Here is an 18,532-nt window from a genome sequence, read left to right on the forward strand (position 1 = left end):
AAGTAGGGGAGGTTTTAGCAAGTATGGAAAGCAAGAAGGACTAGGGTTAGACATAAGCACGGGCTTTCCATGGGTCTGACTATAGTTCTCTGGCCTGTAAGCCACTCTGGGGGGAAAGGGCCTGGATGGTTAGAGAGAGCCCTTTGTTTCTGGGGCTGCCTGGGAATATGGGGGCGTTAGCTGGATATTTAGGGTGAGGACAGGAGCCATAGGTCTCTGGTCTGGACTTTCCAGGATCCTTGGTTGGGGGATTTGGGGGGGGGGGGTCTCAGAGAAGAGATGACAGGGAGACTTGTAGAGGAGAGAAGGCTCGGGGGATGGAGTCAGAGGGAGGCTGGAGAAGGAAGAGGGCAGGGAACTGAGGTTTGAGGGACACAAGTCTGAGGGAGGAGGGCTCCTAAACAGTGATCTGGGGAGAAGGTCTGCCGTAGATTCCAGAACCTTGGATTGATCCAACCCCTCAGCGGCCGCCCCGCCCCCTCCCAGTAACTCCACCGTCGCCGCATCCCCTGGGGCCCTGGTGGGGCGGTCGAGGTCCGGCCCCGCCCTCCTGACCCCTGCCCGCGGCCCCGAGGTGACTTTTGACCTTGCAGCGGCCGCGGACCGGGGACAAAGAGGCCTGGGCCCATCTGCCGCGGGAGCACCCGTGGGAACCGCAAGACCCAGCTCCCGGCGGCCTGGGAACCGGCGCCCGCTCCCCAACAGCGGCCTCAGCTCCCGCCCCCACCTCCAGCGCGAACTCCTTCTCCACCTTCCAACAGGTGACCTTGTCTCCTCTTGGGCCCCCGCCTCCTCCACGGGGAGCCTGAGGGGACTCGCGGCTAAGGTCACTCTTGGATCCCTGGGGCAGAAGAGGGACCAAAGGTGGGCAAAGTCGGCTCTTCTGCTCCACCCCGGGCGACCTTGCCCGCCTGACTTTTCCTGCTTTCTTCAAAGCCAGCCTCGGTGCTGTTCGAAGGTCACCAGCCCCAGCGCTTCCCGAGGCGTCTATGGGTCAGGAGGACCAGGCTGACTCTGGGCGGCTGACTAGCGCCGACCTCAGGCCAGCCTTGCCCTCCGCTGCGAGAGGCAGCAGCGCCACACACACCTGCACAGGTGCCGCCTGGAAACACCACCACCGCCGCCGCCACCAGGCTGGGAATGAAAATCTTTTCTAATCCCCGTCTTGGGTTTCAGCTACCGCCCAGGAGGGGACAGCTGGCCACTAATCCGGGGTGACTGGATCGTGCCCAGCCCCCCTTTCCAACCCTGCCAGACCCGAGTGGAAGGGTGAGGGGTGTGGCATATGCAAATGACATGCTAATCAGCTGCCTGCTGTTAATCTGATATTAACACCTCCCATAGCTCCCATCTCTGGCAGGTGAAAGCAAATTCTCAGCCTAGCCAGGGGCCATCCAGGCCCTCGAGGGCCGCAGCGTGCCTCCTTGCCCACCATTAGCACCTCTCTGAGTTCCTGCTTGTTGGGTTTTTTTCCCTTTGCTATGATCGCCACCCAGGAGCCCTTTATCTTAAGTCCACATTCTTAGAATGCAAGTTCCAAAGCCACCTCTGATTCCTCCTCCCCCACCTCCACTGAGGGAGTGATGCTCTTCCAGCTAATGTTCCACACCCTGAACCGTTCAGGCCTCAGTCTTCCTTCTGGGTAATGGGTATCTTCCTCTTGGGAGCATCTGCCATGCCAAACCCAGCATCTCCCTGGGAAGGTGCTGGGCAGGGAAGATGTGCCCTACCCCAGAGGACTCTGCCCTGGGCTTCTGAAGACAGATGAGGGCTGGAATTTCAGCTCTGGCTAGTCACCTCACTGAACCCTGAATTCCCCCAGCCAGCCCTGGGGATCCTGTCCCCACAGCCCAAGCACTTCCAGCATGACCCTGCTGACATGTCTTCACATGCCACATGGTGTCAGGCCAAAGATACCAAGTCTTTCTCAAATGCCTGGCTAGCCCCCATCAGGCCCCAGACACCCAGGCACACCAGCCCCCATCACACTGAACACATCTCAACATGCAAAGTCACGCCATATAACATAACATTACTCCAGGACAGTTTATGACATGACCTGCCAGAGCTATCTGGCATGTCCAGACACGGCCAGAGCAGGGCCTACAGAAAGGTCTCCCCTGGCCGGGGAGGTCGGCAGGGCAGTCTGGGCCTCCCCAGGGCCCTTGCTGTGGCTTCTAGCACTGCCAGCTCCTCTGCCTGTCGGGCTTCCATTAGTGCCACCTGCTGCTCCATCTTCCGCCGTTGCTCTTCCTGCTTCCGGTGGGCACCTCGGAATGCCATGACCAGGGCACTGGGTGGGTAAGAGGTTGAGCCAGAAAATAGCCACCCCCCATTCTGCCCAAGACAGGGCCTATGTACTCCCAGTCCCAGATGGGAGCTCTTTGAGATTGGGTTTTCCTGGGATCCCAGCATCACTCAGCAGGGGCTGATACACATCAGGCAACAGGGGAGGTGTGAAATGGATTGAACCTGTCACACACAGGGGCTCAGAGAGAGCCAGAGATTCTTCTGAGGTTACATGGGGACCCACCTGTGAGCTCTGCATAAATCACTGTTCAGTTCAGTACTCTGAGCACGTCTGGCTCGCCCCTTCTGAGCCACCTCTTCTAGTTCTTCCCGCAGAGACTGCAGCTGCTCCCGCAGGCTCAGAGCCCTGGTACAGGGATGGAGAGGGGCTCACAGGCAGAGCAAATCCTGTCTTCATTCCCTCCTCTCACCCACCTGCCCAAGATGCTCCTATGTGAACGCAACTGTACACAAGTGTACACCCAGCCCTCCACTGTATAAAACACACCCGCAGGCTCTCACCTATTCCCCTTACCCAGGCTGCATATCTCCCAGCCCAGGACTCTGACACATACCGGGTGAGTGACGCTGATAGTTCCTGGGCCAGGTCCCCTGGGTCCTGCACTTTTCCCCCTTGGCTTCCATCAGTACCCCTGCTGCCACCAGGGACAGCAGGAGGGCCCTGTGGGAGGCAGAAGGGATGGTAGTGACATTGATCTAGGTTGTGTGTGTGCTCAGCCCAAGCTGGACATTGAAATCACCTGGACTGTAGTAGCCACAGCCCCTGCCCTCACAGAGCTGCCAGTCTGGTGAGATACCCCAATAGGGGTACAATTACTCCCTAAAAAGGAAAGTAAATAATAGAGGATCTCATTTTAAGGCAGTCCAGGAGGACTTCCCAGAAGAGGTGACATCTGAGCTTCGACCTACAGGATGTCAAGGACTTAGGTAGAAGAGATGATTCAAAATAGGGTTCCAGAAGCTGCTAAGGCTTTAAGCTGAGTATAGATATTATTAGACACTAAGTGGCAAAAAGGAGAGCCTCAGGGAGGAAGCTGGAGCCAAAATTTGGGAAGAGATGAAGTGTGGATGAATGCTGTTGAAGGGAGAGAGGGGAGTATGAATAAGCCTGGGGGTGGGAAGAAGGAGGCACAGGTTTGAGTGGAAGACATGAAATCCCTTGGGACTTACTGGGCTCAATCCCCTCAAGGAAGAAAAGCCCAAAGTACAGGCGTGAACTCTGACAAGCAACTTAAACATTCAACTCTGTTCTTTGTGCAAAAAAAAATGGAAACTGAGGCTCCAGGGAGGCTATGATTAACCAGGACCACATCACCAGTAGTATACTGCTATCCCTACCAGATCCAGGCAGAGCCACTCACCTGGGACCACTCCTCCTCGTCCCCACTGCTCCCACCTCCACTGCTGTCTCCGCCACTGCTGTTGGCCCCACCAGTCTGGAGCTGTGCCTTCTCCCACTGCAGCTGCTCCAGCAGGAGCACATGGGCTGGACCCTGGGCTCGGAGGGCAGCCTCCCGCAGCTCCAGAGCCCGCTTTTCTCGCCGCACCAGCTGTAGCCGCAGCATCAGGTCTGCCAGGGTCTCCTGAGAGATTAAGAAGCGGGCAGAGAATTTGTGCCTCTCGGGTCAACTGCTGGGGAAACTGAGGCTCTAGGAAGCACCCCCAGAGGGCTGGTCAGGCAAGAATGCAAACCCTCACTATGATCTAGCTTGATGGGAAATACTCTCTCATAAAAACAACAACTGTAGAAATGGCAGTTCAGAGAGAGCAAGTATCTTAGACAAGGTCAAGTAGCAGCTCAGGGGGAGTGTCTGGAGTTTCTCCAAATTCAGAACCTCAGCTCTTTCATGCCAGGCTACATACCCTAGATTATGGCCCTGCCCCTATCTCTTTTCCATAGGAGAGGCATTTTGGAAAGCCAGATTTGGAGTCTTACAAGAAACTGAATTCCAGAGGACAAATTCCTATTCATCCCTCAGAACCATGGCTCCCATTTGCCTCCCTTCAGGAAGCTTGCCTGCAGACAAGCAAAACTCTCCCTTACACTTGGTCCTGCAATCACATCTCTCTCAGACTCAACAAATGGCTTGGTCCCACCAGGAAAGACTGGCACATTGACCACAGCCCATGTGTACCCGTGTGGCCGCCAGGTCCTGCTGGATCTGCATCTTCTCCAGCCGGGGCAGGGCTGGGCCAGGCTGGGTCCCCAGAATGGCCTGCACCATGGCTTCCGCATGGGGCACAGTGGATATAGGTGCCAATGGGGGACCAGGCTCTGGGGTAATCTTCACTAGAGCACGGCGCTCCTGGAGACGCTGGACATAGCCCTGGAGCTGGGCAGCTACCTCCTGTGGTGTGGGCCTATCCACGCTGCTGCCCTCGGGGCTATGGGAAACAGAAGAGGGGCCTATGTCAACACGGGCAGGCCTGGTTGTGCTACCTCCATGCCAGACCTGGTGGGCTCCATCCTCTTCTGTCTTATTGACCATGATGCGTCCTTCCTATGCCATCTATGGTGGGCACAGTCAAAACAACATGGGGGGCACCATAATGTAAACCCTAATGGGCAACATCACCCAAAAGTGATGAATAATGCCAATGCACACCATCACTTATGCCATCATGGTGGGTGCCATCACGCCAACCCAATGGGCACCATCACTCAACTTGCCAACACTGTTAGGCAGCATCATGCCAACCCCCTTAATCAGTGGGCACCATTGTCCATCTTCATGCCAACCCTGCTGGATCTTACACCAAGCCCAATGGCTGTCACCACCATGCCAATTTTGTTGAGTAGCAACCAGCCAACACCAGCAGGCCTCATGCCAACTACAGGAGCCATGCCAACCCCTAACATGGGACCAGTTCTGAGAGCCCAATCTCCAATCAGAGCCCCACTCACTGGCCCTCCCAGTTCCCAGGGTTCCCAGGGGTACCTTGGATGTGGATCCTGCAGTGTCCCTCCGTCCATGGCAGCCTTCTCTTGCACTAGCAGCCTCTGAGCTTCCTTCTCAGCCACCTCCAAGTCACCCATGAAGGCATCTTCTCCTGCTCTTGAGTCTGCCTCCCGCAGAGTGAGGAGGGCCCCATATGCCTCCTCACAGTGTTCACTGTGGGACAGCAGTCCTGAGCACTCCAGGACACCCATCTTGCTGGGGAGGTGACATCCCCACTTGTTCCAGGGCCCCTCACTTCTCCCCTCACCTCCACCACAGGGTGTTTGTAAACTCCTTCAGTGCTTTTCGACTAAAATTGCTTTAAGTCAGTTTCCATGGTGAGGGAAAGCACTTTCCTGCAAGGGCCCTGTCTCCCTCTGCAGACTGGGGCCATCCTCTGAGGATGCTTCCCAGTCAGTGATATTATCATGGGCGAAGTGCACTGACCTATACTGCAAGGCCAGACGCAGAGCAGTGGCCTCAGCCTCCCGCTGGCCCAGCTGCATGCTGAGGCCCTCACATCGGCCCTTGTATTCCTGGAGCACAGCCGACAGCAGACGGTTGAAGCATTTGAGCTTCTCAATGTTCCTGCCTCCGGAGGTGGGAAAGAGGGAGTGTGCGAGGCCTTGAAGGGCAGTTAGGACTCAATTGATTTCCACCCTCCCCCACCCCCAACCCACTCCAGTTCCAGACTCCTGCCTTTCTATCCCAGCTGGGAGGCACCAGTGCCCTTATGAGCTCAGCATTTGTGGCTCTTACCCCCGGAGCTGCCCCATCTGGGTTTCTATGATGTGCATCTCAGGAGCAAGGGGCTGGGTGGGGAGAGGCCCGAGTATCTGGGTGCTGGAATCACTCTGGAGGCGCCGGAGTAGGGGGTGAGCCAGGGAGAAGGGATCCTGCCAGAAGGAGGCGAACTGATTCACCCAGATTGTCACTGAGAGCCCAGCATCATGGGTGTAGGCCTTTTCTGACCCAGAAGCTATTGGATCACATGATCAGTGATTTGAGTCTTACTTCCCCAAACCGTAAGGATCTTAAGATCAGGGTTTTTAGCTTTCCACACTCACCTGAGTGCCCCAGGTCTCTCCGTCCACCCCAGAGCTGCTGGAACCACTGCCTGAGCCGCGTGCTTGGTCACAGGAGGGAGAAGGGAAGGGCTCCAGCCTCATCAGGGAATCCTGAAGCTCCTGGACCTGTGGGGGAATATGGGGTCTAGGGGCTCCAACCATCTTTCCCTAGGACTTATCCTGGGGCAGTGGCAAGAGCCTCAGCTTGAAGGCTGGACCCTGAGATATGCATCCTGCCAAATCCCTCACCATACAACCTTGGGCAAGTCACTCAGCCACTCAGAGATTTCTCTTTCCTTAAACATACAGATGGCCAACAGGTACATGAAAAGATGCTCAACATCACTAGTCATCAGGGAAACATAACTCAAAACCACAATGAGATACTACCTTACATCACTTAGAATGGTCAGCATCCAAAAGACAAGAGGTAACAAGTGTTATTGAGGGTGTGGAGAAAAGTGAACCCTCGTGCACTGTTGGTGGGATTGTAAATGGGTGCAGACACTACGGAAAGCAGTATGGTGGTTTCTCAAAAAATGAGAAAGAGAACTACCATAAGATCCAGCAATTCCATTTCTGGAACCACTGCCTGAGCAGTGTGCCTGGTCACAGGAGGGAGCAGGGAAGGGCTCTAGCTTCATCAGGGAATCCCAAAGATTCCATTTATCTGAAGGAAACCAAAATACTAACTTGAAAAGACTTCTGCACTGCCACGTTCATTGCAGCAGTATTTACAATAGCCAAGACATGGAAGCAACCAAGTGTCCCTTGATGGATTGGTGGATCCATCCATATATATAAATATATGTATATATTCATGAATGGATATATATATAATGAAATATTATTCAGCCATAACAAATAAGGGATCTTGCCATTTGTGACAACATAGATGGTCCTTGAAGGCACTATGCTAAGTGAAATAAATCAGCCAGATAAAGACAAATACTATATAGTATCACTTATATATAGAGTCTAAAATAAAACAAAATTTAAAAATTGAACTCACAGATACAGGGAACAGATTGGTGGTTGCCAGAGGCATGGGGTATTGGATGTGTTTAAAAAAAAAAAGACTTAATCTTTCCCGGCCAGGAAATGGGCCCCAATCCTTGTGCTGGGCTCCTATAGCCCCAAGTCTCACCACTTGTGTCCTTCTCACCCTGACATCCCTGAGCTCTGGACTTAGACATAGAACTGTCCCTTTAGTGGCCCCAATGTGGATGGCTCAGGGCATCTCGAGCTCATCAGGGTCCAAAGAGCTCTGGTTTCCCCTTCACCAAACATGCCCCTCCCGCAGCTTCCCGATATCTTTCTCCTGGTCTCCCAGGTTCCCAACTCATCTTCAGCCCCCCTCTAGTTTCCACACCCACACCTGCCAGCTCTACCTTCAACATCACCCAGAATCTGCCCACTTCTCTCTACCTCCACAACTTTCACTACTACATCTCTGGACCAGTGCCTCCACCCTCTTCCTCCACTAGCTGTTCCTTTCATAGCCACCAGAGGGCGCTTGCATCAAGTCTGTACCCTTGCTTGCTCAGAACCCTCTGTGGCTCCCACTTCACTCAGTGCAAAAGCTCAAATCCTCCCTGCGGCCACAAGGCCCTGCCACCTCCATAACCATGTCTCCTCCCACTCAGCTCCACACTGGCCTCCCCACTCTTCTCTTAACACACCAATCACACTCGAACCTCAGATTCATTACACATGCTGTTCCCTTTCCCTGGAACTTTCTTCCTGCAGATCCTTGCATGGCTCCTCCCTTGCCTTCTGTGGTCTTCATTCAAGTGGGCCTCCCTGATCACTTTAACTAAGGCTGCAAGGAACCTTCGTTTGGGGTTTAGCAGCCAAGGCTCCATAAAGTTTTACAAATGAACAAATGATTGAATGTGTCCTATGCCAGGCCTGCCTCCTTCCTCACTCAGGGATCCCTGGGAGGCAGGCCTGCACCACTCACCTCTCTCTGCAGCATCTTCTTCTCAGCCTGAATGACCTTCAGTGAAGACTGTGTGCGGTTCAGCTCGTCCTCCCGGCTGCCCAGGGCCAAACGCAGCCAGGCATTCCTTTCAGCCAACCGGGCTGCCTCCCGCTGGCAACCCCCAGCCCCCTCCTTCTCCAAGCAGGGCCTCGGTTCCCCCTCACTTCTGTCCTTTGCCTCCGTTGGCCTAGGACAGCTTGGGGGCCGGCGGCGCCAGGCAGCAGCAGCTGCCTCCAGGGAGCTCAGAGCCTGCTGGAGAGTCTGAAACACATCGGGGGCTCCAAATCCAGAGAGAAGAGTCTCCCCATCTCGTGGGGCTGCCCCTGGGGCCTGGTGGGCTTCCTCAACAGGCTCATGGGGCCCCTCGGGGGCTAGGGCTGGTCCCCTGCTAGAGTCCCCATCAACTTCTTTGTCAGTCCTGTGAAGAGGTGAGAGATGGAAAGTTCTGGAAATGGGGTCATCTAGGGGTGGCTGGCATCCAGGGGCTTTGTAATGAGGATAGGACTGCATTATGCAGGGTCTTAAAAGTCAGGCTTAGGGCAGTGGGACCCATGGGAGGGTCATAAAAGATCTATAGGTCGGAAAGATGTGCCCGGTCCGTAGTGGGGGAAATGGACCAATCAGACCTTACCTGCTCTCCAGGCTCTGCCCTTTGGCCTCTGCCTCAGGGCCCAGCAACTCTGGATTGCAGCTATCCTGAGATGGCACTGGGCCCAGCTCAGAACTCCTGCTGGCTGCCTCAGCCTCCTCTGAACTCTCTGCCACAGGGTCCAGCTCACCCTGCAAATAATCCCTAGGACTGAGCTCTGAGCCTGGCAGGTCTGGGTCCTGGGGTCTCTCAGAGCTAGATGTGGCAGGGAGAGGGGACACTTACGGGCAGAGCGTGCCTCCCTCGCCGGCTTCTGGGCCTTGTGGCCCTGGCACTCATTATCCAGAAATCGGTGTCCTCTGACTCCTTCTCCTTCCTCACCCACCAAAACCACAGCCTGATCTCAGCTTAAAGCAAATTACAGCCTCAATTTCCTCTTCTGTGAAATGGGCATTGATTTCCCTTCTCCAAAAGGATCCGGAATTATCAATGTGGATTTGGCACATTTGAATGCCTCCCTTGACAGGCAGCTCACTACTTCTCAAGGTTGCCCTGACCGCTTCCTTCTCCTCTGCCTCCTTTATTTTTCACTACCTCTTTGCTCCCCTCCCTCTCCTATCTGGGCTTGGGACCAAGAGTTTAACAGTCCCCTCTCCTCTCCAGGGCTCTCCTGAGCCAGAGTTCCCAATCCTGGGGTTTTGTCCCCTCAGCGCATTCAACTGCTCTGTTCTTCTGGGGGCATCTTGGTCAGAGGACCGAGTCCCTGGACACTCTTGGGGTCACTCTGGCCACTGCCCGCTCAGGCCTTGGGCTGGCCAAGGCCAGCCTGGGAGGGGCCGGGAAACAGGAAGCCCCCTCCCCTGGCCATGTGACTTGTTATTGTGCATGCAGTTTCCTCTTCAAGGACAGCGGCTTCCTCCAGCCCCAGCAGGAGGACACATGTCCAGCTCTTGAGATGTCAGTCCCTCCTCACCTCTGCTTCCAAGCAACCCCATGGCTCCTCCAACTCTGACCCTTGGATTTTATTTCTCAAAAGCCAGAATGTTCCCCTGGGCCGATGCTCTTCATCTGACACCCTTGTGAACTTCTTTTCTCTGCTCATACCTTCAGTGTCAGGGTCAGAGTTCTCATTCTGTTTCAGTCACAGATAGATTTGGGGTTGGTAACCTTGAGCAAGTGATGGTCTATGATGAGCCTCAATTTTCTTATCTTCCTACCCAGGGTCATGGAGTTTTAACAAGCAATTTGCACATGCCCGGCACCAATCCGGGAACTGAATCATAATGCACCCTTCTTGTTCCCTATGACCTCTCTGACTGCCCCATCTCTGCTTCCTCTGCCAGCTGCTGTTTCTCCTCCATCAATGCTGGATTCCTCAGAGCCCAGATGGTCCCTACATCCTGCTCATTTTTCCTGCATCCTCCTCTAAAGGGCCTCCTCCTTGTCTCTATTGATAGTTCCAGCCCAAGCCTCTCCCCACTAACCTGGATGCCAGCCCAGCTCCCTCTCTGGGCTCCCCAGCCACCCTTCCACTCCCTGCCCCACCCAGACCTCAGAGGCAGAGATCTCATTGTTCACCTCCCCTGCTCATACACCCTGCATGGCTCCCCATTGCCCTTGGGAAACATTTTAAGCTCTTTAACCTGGCATTCAAGGTCGTTAAAAAAAAAAATGATGCCTGCTGCTGGCACCAATGTGTACTCCATGCTCTAGTCACAATGACTTCCTCAATGAACAGCTGAAGGTTCTCATTTCTCTCACACCCTGGGGCCTTTGGCCATGCTGTAACCTCTGCCCTAAACACCCTTTCCTTCCTTTTGCACTTGGCTTAAACAGTGTAGAGCCCGGCGTGAATCTTCCTGGTCCCACTGACAGACAGACCCTATGAAGCCATATCGTCTCGCTTCTATGTCCGCAGAGGTAGTAGAGAGAGAAATTGCAATTCTCTGACTTTGAGGTACCCAGAGGCATGGAAATTCTCTTAGCTTGTGCTCCAGCCATGTTAACCTGTGAGAGGCTCCACCACTCCAAAGCTCTTCAAAGCCTCCAGAACATTGCCCAGTGGTTCCTTCTGCCAGGAATGAGCTTCCCCCTCTCGTTTTTTCTAGCAAATTCTCCATCCTTCCAGGCTCATTTTACACAACTCCTCCGGGCCGTGACCGAACCTGAGCCTGCCTGATGTGGGTAGGCTTAATTGACTCTTTTACAAATAAAGAAGCTAAGGGTCAGTTTTTAAATGGTTATGGGGCTGAAAGGAGACGTGTGCATGAAGAAAGAAGGGTGGTTTGAAAGAGTTCTGGTTTAGTATTTTTAAATTTTTGCAAATATATGTAAAAGAAGGAGCAGAATTAAATAGCTGGGCGGGACCTTGGAACCTGGTCGACTCTACCAATCACCAATCAGCCCCGCCTCTTCTAAATCCCGCCCAACTAAGTCCCACTCCGGCCATCACAAGGCAGACTAGGCCTTCTCCATTCTTCTGAGCCTATTCCATTAAAAGCCTCACTCTACTCAGCCGTTCCCCAGCCTAAGACGGTAGAAGCGATGACCAGCGCAGTGTGAATCGGCCTGAAACAGAAAAGCTATGCCTTAATCTCACTTTAGCCAATCACATTCCAGATCCCGCCCCACTTAACTCCACTCCAGTCTGACACAATCCAAACCCCGCCTTCTAGCACAGTCCCAGCCTATCAGGTTCCAAGGCTCTCCAGCCTCGTCCCATTCATCTCTTACGGCCTGTCGAACTGCATTTCCCAGGGGGCGTGGCGGCCGCGCCGCACCACTTCCGGCTGCTAAAGATGGCGGCTTCCTAGGGGTTCGGCAGCCGAGTTGGAGGGAGGCTCAGTCTACGGTGAGCAGTTGGGTGGTGAAAGCGCGCGGGATCCGTTCCTAGAGGCCCAGCTTCCCTTACCCTAAAAATTCAGTCCCTCGCCTGCCCTAGGGTTTCCGCCTTCAGCTCTGGTTTCTCCTGCAGTCTAGCCTCCATCCCTCTTGCTACAGCTAAGCCTTGTTTTCCTTGGAGGTTATGGGAGATGCAAGGCGCTCAGAGACCACCCCCGACAGCCCCAGATAGGCGAACTGTTCCACTGGCGTCCTGGTCTTTCTCAAAGGAACTTGTAGCACTCAGATCTGCTCCCCTCCCTTGTGCAGACACCCACTCGGCAGCCAGCGCCCACTGGGGAGAATCCTAGAAGTTATTATTCCTCTCTTTACCAAGACATTTTCAGTTTCAGGTAACAGAAAACCCAACTCAGTCTGGCTTCAGTAGGAAAGGGAAGTTAGGCACTGCTGGATCCAGGGGCTCTGACGTCTTATCTGCTGTTTTCTGGGGGAGCATCACTTCAGGCAGGCTGTCTTTCCCCTCTTGGAGGCAAAGAGGCTCCTAGTAGCTCTCGACTTGTAACCTCCCAGCTCTGCGATTCTAAAGAGTCACTCTTCTCTAACAGAACTATTCGAAGTCCCAGAGCTACCCCTCACTGGCCTGTGTTGAGTCATGTCCCCATCTCTGAGCCATTCACAGTGGCCAGATGTGCTCACTAGCTAAGAGGGAAAGGAATAGAGTTAGCCCTACAGAAAAAAATGGGAGACTGTTACCTTAAGTCAGAGTGGATGCTGGGCTGATAAGTGTAAAAGGCACCTATTCTACAGATGAAGAAACTGAGTTCCTGAGAGGAGCAACTCTTACAGTCAGTAAGAGGCTCATGCCTGTTCTGCCCAATAACCAAATGCTTTTAAAACCCCTAAGGAAAAGATCCTGGCTTCCTCCGTTCCTGCTCCATCCTGCCACTCAGGAGCCATGGAGGTGGCAGAGCCCAGCAGTCCCACAGAGGAGGAGGAGGAAGAGGAGGAAGAGGAACAGTCAACGGAGCCCAGGCCCCGCACCCGCTCCAACCCTGAGGGGGCTGAGGACCGGGCGGTGGGGGCCCAGGCCAGTGTGGGCAGCCGTAGCGAGGGTGAGGGTGAAGCTGCCAGTGCTGAGGACGGGACCCCCAACCCTCCAGGAGCTGGCCCCAAGCCATGGCAGGTGCCTCCGCCAGCCCCAGAGGTCCAAGTGCGGACGCCAAGGGTCAACTGTCCAGAGAAAGTGGTAAGTGATGGCTTGGTCTGTGGCCTTGAGGCGTTAGGGAACCTTGGGTTAAACATTCTCATCTTTCAGGATTCACTTATAAACAGTCCTTTAGTGTTAGACTCTTAAGGCTGTCACGAAATATGACTGCAAATTAAGTGACTTAAAACAACAGAAATGTATTCTCTCACAGTTCTAGAGGCCAGAAGTCTAAAATCAAGATGTCATTTCCCTCTGGAGGCCCCAGGGGAGGAGCCTTCTGGGGACTCCAGTTGTTCCTTGGCTTGTGGCCGCATCACTGCCATCTCTGTCTCTGCACCTAGCCTTCCCCTTTATGTCTCCAAGTCTCCTCTTTTCTTTTATAAGGACACTTCTCACTAAATCAGCATGATCTTATATCAAGATCTTTCCCTTGGTTGCATCTGCAAAGATCTTAATTCCAAGTAAATTCACATTCTGATGCTTTTGGTAGATCTATCTTTTGGAGGGCCATGGTTCAACCCACTCTGTTTTCTTCTTTCTGTGTTAAATGTTCTCTGGGTTATTTATTCACTCATCAACCAGGACTCCTAGTCCAGTGCTCTGTTCCCTGAGCTACCTCCTACCAAAGTGGATGGCTTGGTTGGGGATTGGAGGTCATCATACAGCCTTTTTAGATGGGGCTGCCTGGAGAGGGCCAGCAGGATGGTGTGGGGGCCAGTGTTAATGTCCAGTCTCCAGGTGCTGCTGGACACAGCCCTCACCACACTCCAACTTCATGACAGATCATCTGCCTGGACCTGTCGGAGGAAATGTCGCTGCCAAAGCTGGAGTCATTCAATGGGTGAGAGGGCCGCTGGGTACTTAAATGTGCAGCCATGGCTGGGAGGGGCCCAGCCCCCAAAACTCAGGGCTCTCTCTCTCTGAGACACCCCTAAATGGCCTGCTCTGGGGCCTGGCGATGTCGGCAAGTAGCAGTGAGAACGGGTAATGATACGACTGTGGCCCACTGGGGCTCTGTTCCAAGAGCTGTCACATGCTGTGTATCACAGCAATGAATGAAAACTCTGAGAAACAAAGTGACTGGGCCCAGGCCTCACAGCCAGTGGGCAGAGCCAAACTCAGACCAAGGTCTGGCTGACCCCAAAGCCCTTGCCCTGAGCAGCAAGGTCTCTTTGGGGTCAGGCAGCAGGGCCTGGAAGCAGCCTAAGGAGCTCTGGGAGATGCTGAGGATGAGCCCCCCTTCCCCTCCTTGGCACTCCTGATGACCCATGGCTGAACCAAGGTGGGGGTTCTCCCAAGGATCAGATGTGAGACCCAGGCTGGCCCCAGGGACCCATGAGGAGAGGGTCAGCTGGGATGGGTTTGCACCAGGGCTCTGCCACCCTCCTGCTGCATTACCTGGGGCTTAAGCACCCCCTCACTCTCTGGCCACCCCCAGCTCCAAAACCAATGCCCTCAACGTCTCCCAGAAAATGATCGAGATGTTCGTGCGGACAAAACACAAGATCGACAAGAGCCATGAGTTCGCGCTGGTGGTGGTGAACGACGACACCGCCTGGGTGAGGCTGGGGCACGGCTGGGTTCCCTGGGGTCCCCTGGGGATCAAGGGCACCCCTCGCTGAGTCTCGTGCTTCCTGGCAGCTGTCCGGCCTGACCTCTGACCCCCGAGAGCTTTGCAGCTGCCTCTACGACCTGGAGACGGCTTCCTGCTCCACCTTCAGTATCCTTCCATGCAGAGGGCTCCAGGAGCAGCGGTGGCGGGTGGGGGGCCTGGCTCCCCCAGCTCAGGTCCCGATCCCAGTTCTGCCACATCAGGCTTGAGCCAGTCACCCTTCTAAGCCTCAGTTTCTTCATCTGTAAAATGGGAGGCCTGAACCCCCTACCCCACAGGGTCACTGGGAAGATAAAGTCAGAGTACAGAAGCAAAAACTGCTGATTTGGATTCCAGAGATCAACAGTGCATCCATACAGGGAATAGTTCAGGAAGGGCCAAGTACACAATCGGTGCACAATAAATGGCCATATGTGACTGAAAAGTCGCAATCACTGCTTCTGCCCCTTTAACCTGAATATTAAAGGCTCACTGCAGCCCAGAACTTCGATATAATATGATTCCAGTGAGTTACAAAGAAAACAATGTGTTGGGAAGAAGGGGACAGGGACACCCATGGCTCTTTCATGAGAGGAGGATGGCTCCAGCCCCGTGGGAAAGGGGGCTTTCAGTCACTAAGGGTCTTCAGGACATTTGATGCTGGCCCTCTAGTTCATGTTCTGTATTGAGGGAATAACAGGCTCAGAGAGGGCAAGCAACCAGGCCAGGGTTACACAGCATGTCTCCTGGCAATAGGCTCAGGCATCTGCGCTCTCCTGGCATCAGGAGGAGGAAAGCCCCCTCTCCCTGCTCACCCGCGCATTGCTGCCACCGGTCTTCTCCTTAGCGTTCCCACCAGATCTGGAAGGTCTCTTCAGCCTCATGTAAGTCCCCCCGGGGGAACTTATTGTTCATCACCCCTTCTGGGTAAAAGCTCCAGACAGCCCAGAAATAGACCTTTAGGGAGGTCTGAAGTCTTCCTTTCCCACCCTTTCTTCTGGGAACAACTGCTCACTTACCTGTCTGGAAGCAGTTTTGCAAAAGAGGTTCTTTCTCAAGTCTTGCCCTCCTTTACTCTGTAACGGCCCAGTGGTTCTCCGGCGGCAGCAGCAGCAAACTTTTTCTTTAAAGGGCCAGACAGTAAATATTTTTGGCTTTGTTGGCCACATGGTCTCTGTTGTAGCAACTAGACTCTGTAATCTAAAAGTAACCACAGACCAGATGCCTGCAAGTGGGTGTGGCTATAAGCCAATAAAACTTTATTCACAGACACAAATTTGAATTTCACATCATTTCTACATGTGGCAAAATAGTCTCCCTTTGAGTTTCTTTCTTCCCAACAGTTTAAAAATGAAAAAAAAAAAAAAAAATCTCAGCTTGTGGGCCCAAGGAGTCCAAGCCCTGTTTTTGTCAGCCCCCTGATGGTGGTTGTGGAGTGTGTTTTGCCTTGTTTGCCATGATTATCCTGGTACAACCATCTCGGCAGAGTTTGCAAGTGAATCTATGGGATAAATTCCCAATGAAAGACATGCAAAAACAAGGCGGTGTGTGTGTTTTTAATTTTGCTAGACTTTGCCAAAGTACTTTCCCAGGAAATTAACCCTGTTTATCTCCCCCAACACCAGGGTTGACCACACTGCTGAATGTTCTGCCCATCTGATAGGTGGGAAGAGGCCACATCTTGCTTTGCTGTGCTTTTCTTTTCACTCATTTTAAAGCCATTCATTATTCTTTCAGTAATTTGTCTATTCGTCCCCTTTACCTATTTTTCTAGGAGGCTGTTGGCTTTGTTTTTGTTGATCAGATTTGCTTTTTACATATTAAGGGTATTAGCCCTTTGTCTGCCTAGTGTCCTCTGCTCAACATGAGATCCACCTGTGGCTGAGTGGGGAACTGTGTGCTGACTTAACATATAAGATGTGGTCCCATGCAGGGATAAAAAAAAAATAAGATGTGGTCCCTACCTAAGAGTCTCCTGGCCTGGTAGGGCAGGTCCAACTCAACGCAGTGATGGGGGATGCTCAGGGTGCTGAGGATAGCCGGAGCAGGCTCTAGCTTTGGGGTCAACAAAGCCTCTAATGGAGCAGGAGAGGCCAGGCAGAAAGGCCAAGCTAGGGAGGTGCTGGGGCACAGGGAACAGCATGTGGGAAAGCTCAGAGGCAACAGTGAACTTGGGAGGGGTCAGGTGGGGCCTCCAAGGGTGATGAGAGGAGTGGGCTATCAAAGTGTGCTCTGACCCGTCCTCCCTCCTTCCCCCTGTGTAGCCAACAGAAGACTGAGCTGCCAGTCACGGAGAATGTGCAGACAATTCCACCACCATACGTGGTCCGCACCATCCTTGTCTATAGCCGTCCACCCTGCCAGCCTCAGTTCTCCCTGACAGAACCCATGAAGGTGAGCAAGGCCTGGGAGAGGGAGGGATGCCTACAGCCAGCAGGATGGTGGTTAGATCCCAGGAGGGACTTCCTGATCATAGGAGCTGGGGTGCCTTGAGACCAGTTCCCAGAGCCTAAGGCAGAAGCTGGGGAATTGTGGTCTTGGGGGCCTGGAGTGCCCCAAGTCCCAAAGGCTGGCTTTCCTCCCCCTGCAGAAAATGTTCCAGTGCCCTTATTTCTTCTTTGATGTTGTTTACATCCACAATGGCACCGATGAGAAGGAGGAGGAGATGAGCTGGAAGGTGAGAGACTGCTGTGAGTGTGGGTGGCAAGAGGGTATAGGTGTAGATGGGATGTCTCAGAATCCACCTGCCCTAGTGTAGGGGGTGGGGGGCACATCTCCATTTTGCAGCCCTGGCCCTGCTGGATCATGGTCACTCAGCAACCATTCCCCACATTTCTGCAGTGAATTAATGGGGCTGTTGGGACAGTGGCCCAGGAGCATGTAGGGTCCTGTCCACTTCCTCACTGCTTCCCTCTCTTGTTGCTATTACTTTCTCTGTGCCTGCTGCCTTCTTGCCTTGTGAGGTTCTGCTGGTTCTTTACATCCCAGCCCTGAACTAACTGTGGTACATGGAGTCAGGCACTTATCTCTTTGAGCATCAGTTTACCCAGCTGTGAGCCAGAGGAGTTGAGCCCAGCTCCTATTTATACTTCAATACCCAAATTAGAAGTCCCTACTCTGGGAAGCCTTCCCTGCTCCTCAAGGAAGATCAGCATGGGGGCTGGAGATCATTGTATCCAGCCATGCCTCTCCAGACCAGGGGCTCCAGCACTGAGACCTTTTGGGGTTCTAGCACTAGGTGGGTGGCATGAAATGTTTGCTGAATAAGGGAATGTTTTCTGTCTGGCAAATTCCTCTTTACCCTTCAGAACCCATCCCTGAGGCCCCTCCTGGGAAGCCCTCCGGACAGGGAGGGCCTGTCAGGGGAACCTCTGTCTGAACAGCCCTTCATTGACCCCACAGGACATGTTTGCCTTCATGGGCAGCCTGGACACCAAGGGGACCAGCTATAAGTATGAAGTGGCACTGGCTGGGCCAGCCCTTGAGCTTCACAACTGTATGGCCAAGCTGTTGGCTCATCCACTGCAGCGGCCCTGCCAAAGCCATGCCTCCTACAGCCTGCTGGAGGAGGACGATGAAGCCACCGAGGTTGAGGCCACTGTCTGAACCATCCCTGTACATCCAACCTTCTTGTGCAAAGAAACCTGTGGCCTAGAATACTGGTTCTCAAACTGGGCTCTGTAGGACCCCCAGAGTAGGTCACAGGAGGCACCCCAGGCACCTGGGGAACCCTGGAAAGAAACCCAGGGTTCCGGGAAGCATCCCAAGGACTCTAGGCAGCCATTCCCCATGTTTTCCAGCCCACATCCCACTCCCAGTTTTTCAGTTGTAATTTTTGTTGTTACCTGTGTGATTTTTGTCATCAAAATAAAAATCGGAGACTCCCTAACCCAGGTCCACAACAATCAACTTGTGTTAATTGGGATCTTTTTGGTTCCAAGTGACAGAAGACCCATCCCCTGAGCAGAAAGGAGAATGGCTTGGTTCTTGTGGATAGGAAGCCT

The 18,532-nt window shown here is 53.6% G+C and overlaps 2 protein-coding genes across 3 annotated transcripts; one reads left to right on the forward strand and one right to left on the reverse strand.

Annotated features, from left to right (window-relative positions):
* Positions 1-2,022: 2,022 nt before the first annotated feature.
* USHBP1 (USH1 protein network component harmonin binding protein 1) lies at positions 2,023-10,381 on the reverse strand. 2 transcript variants are annotated; one of them, XM_031437555.2, is made up of 12 exons: positions 9,175-10,381; positions 8,932-9,080; positions 8,280-8,718; positions 6,317-6,442; positions 6,009-6,145; positions 5,697-5,837; positions 5,250-5,423; positions 4,446-4,695; positions 3,672-3,893; positions 2,865-2,971; positions 2,534-2,656; positions 2,023-2,293 (listed from the first exon to the last, which is right to left on the reverse strand). In XM_031437555.2, the coding sequence occupies exons 1-12, from the start codon at positions 9,226-9,228 to the stop codon at positions 2,104-2,106; spliced, it is 2,112 nt and encodes a 703-aa protein (XP_031293415.1). In that variant the 5' UTR covers positions 9,229-10,381; the 3' UTR covers positions 2,023-2,103. The 2 variants fall into 2 exon arrangements, with proteins under 2 accessions (XP_031293415.1, XP_064336047.1); XM_064479977.1 differs by lacking the exon at positions 5,697-5,837.
* A 1,220-nt stretch (positions 10,382-11,601) lies between these two features.
* BABAM1 (BRISC and BRCA1 A complex member 1) lies at positions 11,602-18,433 on the forward strand. Its single transcript, XM_010995080.3, has 9 exons — positions 11,602-11,740; positions 12,635-12,976; positions 13,720-13,778; positions 14,376-14,496; positions 14,579-14,657; positions 15,388-15,412; positions 16,793-16,922; positions 17,119-17,205; positions 17,931-18,433. Exons 2-9 carry the CDS (start codon positions 12,686-12,688, stop codon positions 18,132-18,134), a joined length of 996 nt encoding a protein of 331 aa, XP_010993382.1. The 5' UTR covers positions 11,602-11,740; positions 12,635-12,685; the 3' UTR covers positions 18,135-18,433.
* The last annotated feature ends 99 nt before the right edge of the window (positions 18,434-18,532 follow it).

This window comes from Camelus dromedarius, chromosome 27 (genome assembly GCF_036321535.1).
Source record: "Camelus dromedarius isolate mCamDro1 chromosome 27, mCamDro1.pat, whole genome shotgun sequence".
Classification (NCBI taxonomy): domain Eukaryota; kingdom Metazoa; phylum Chordata; class Mammalia; order Artiodactyla; family Camelidae; genus Camelus; species Camelus dromedarius.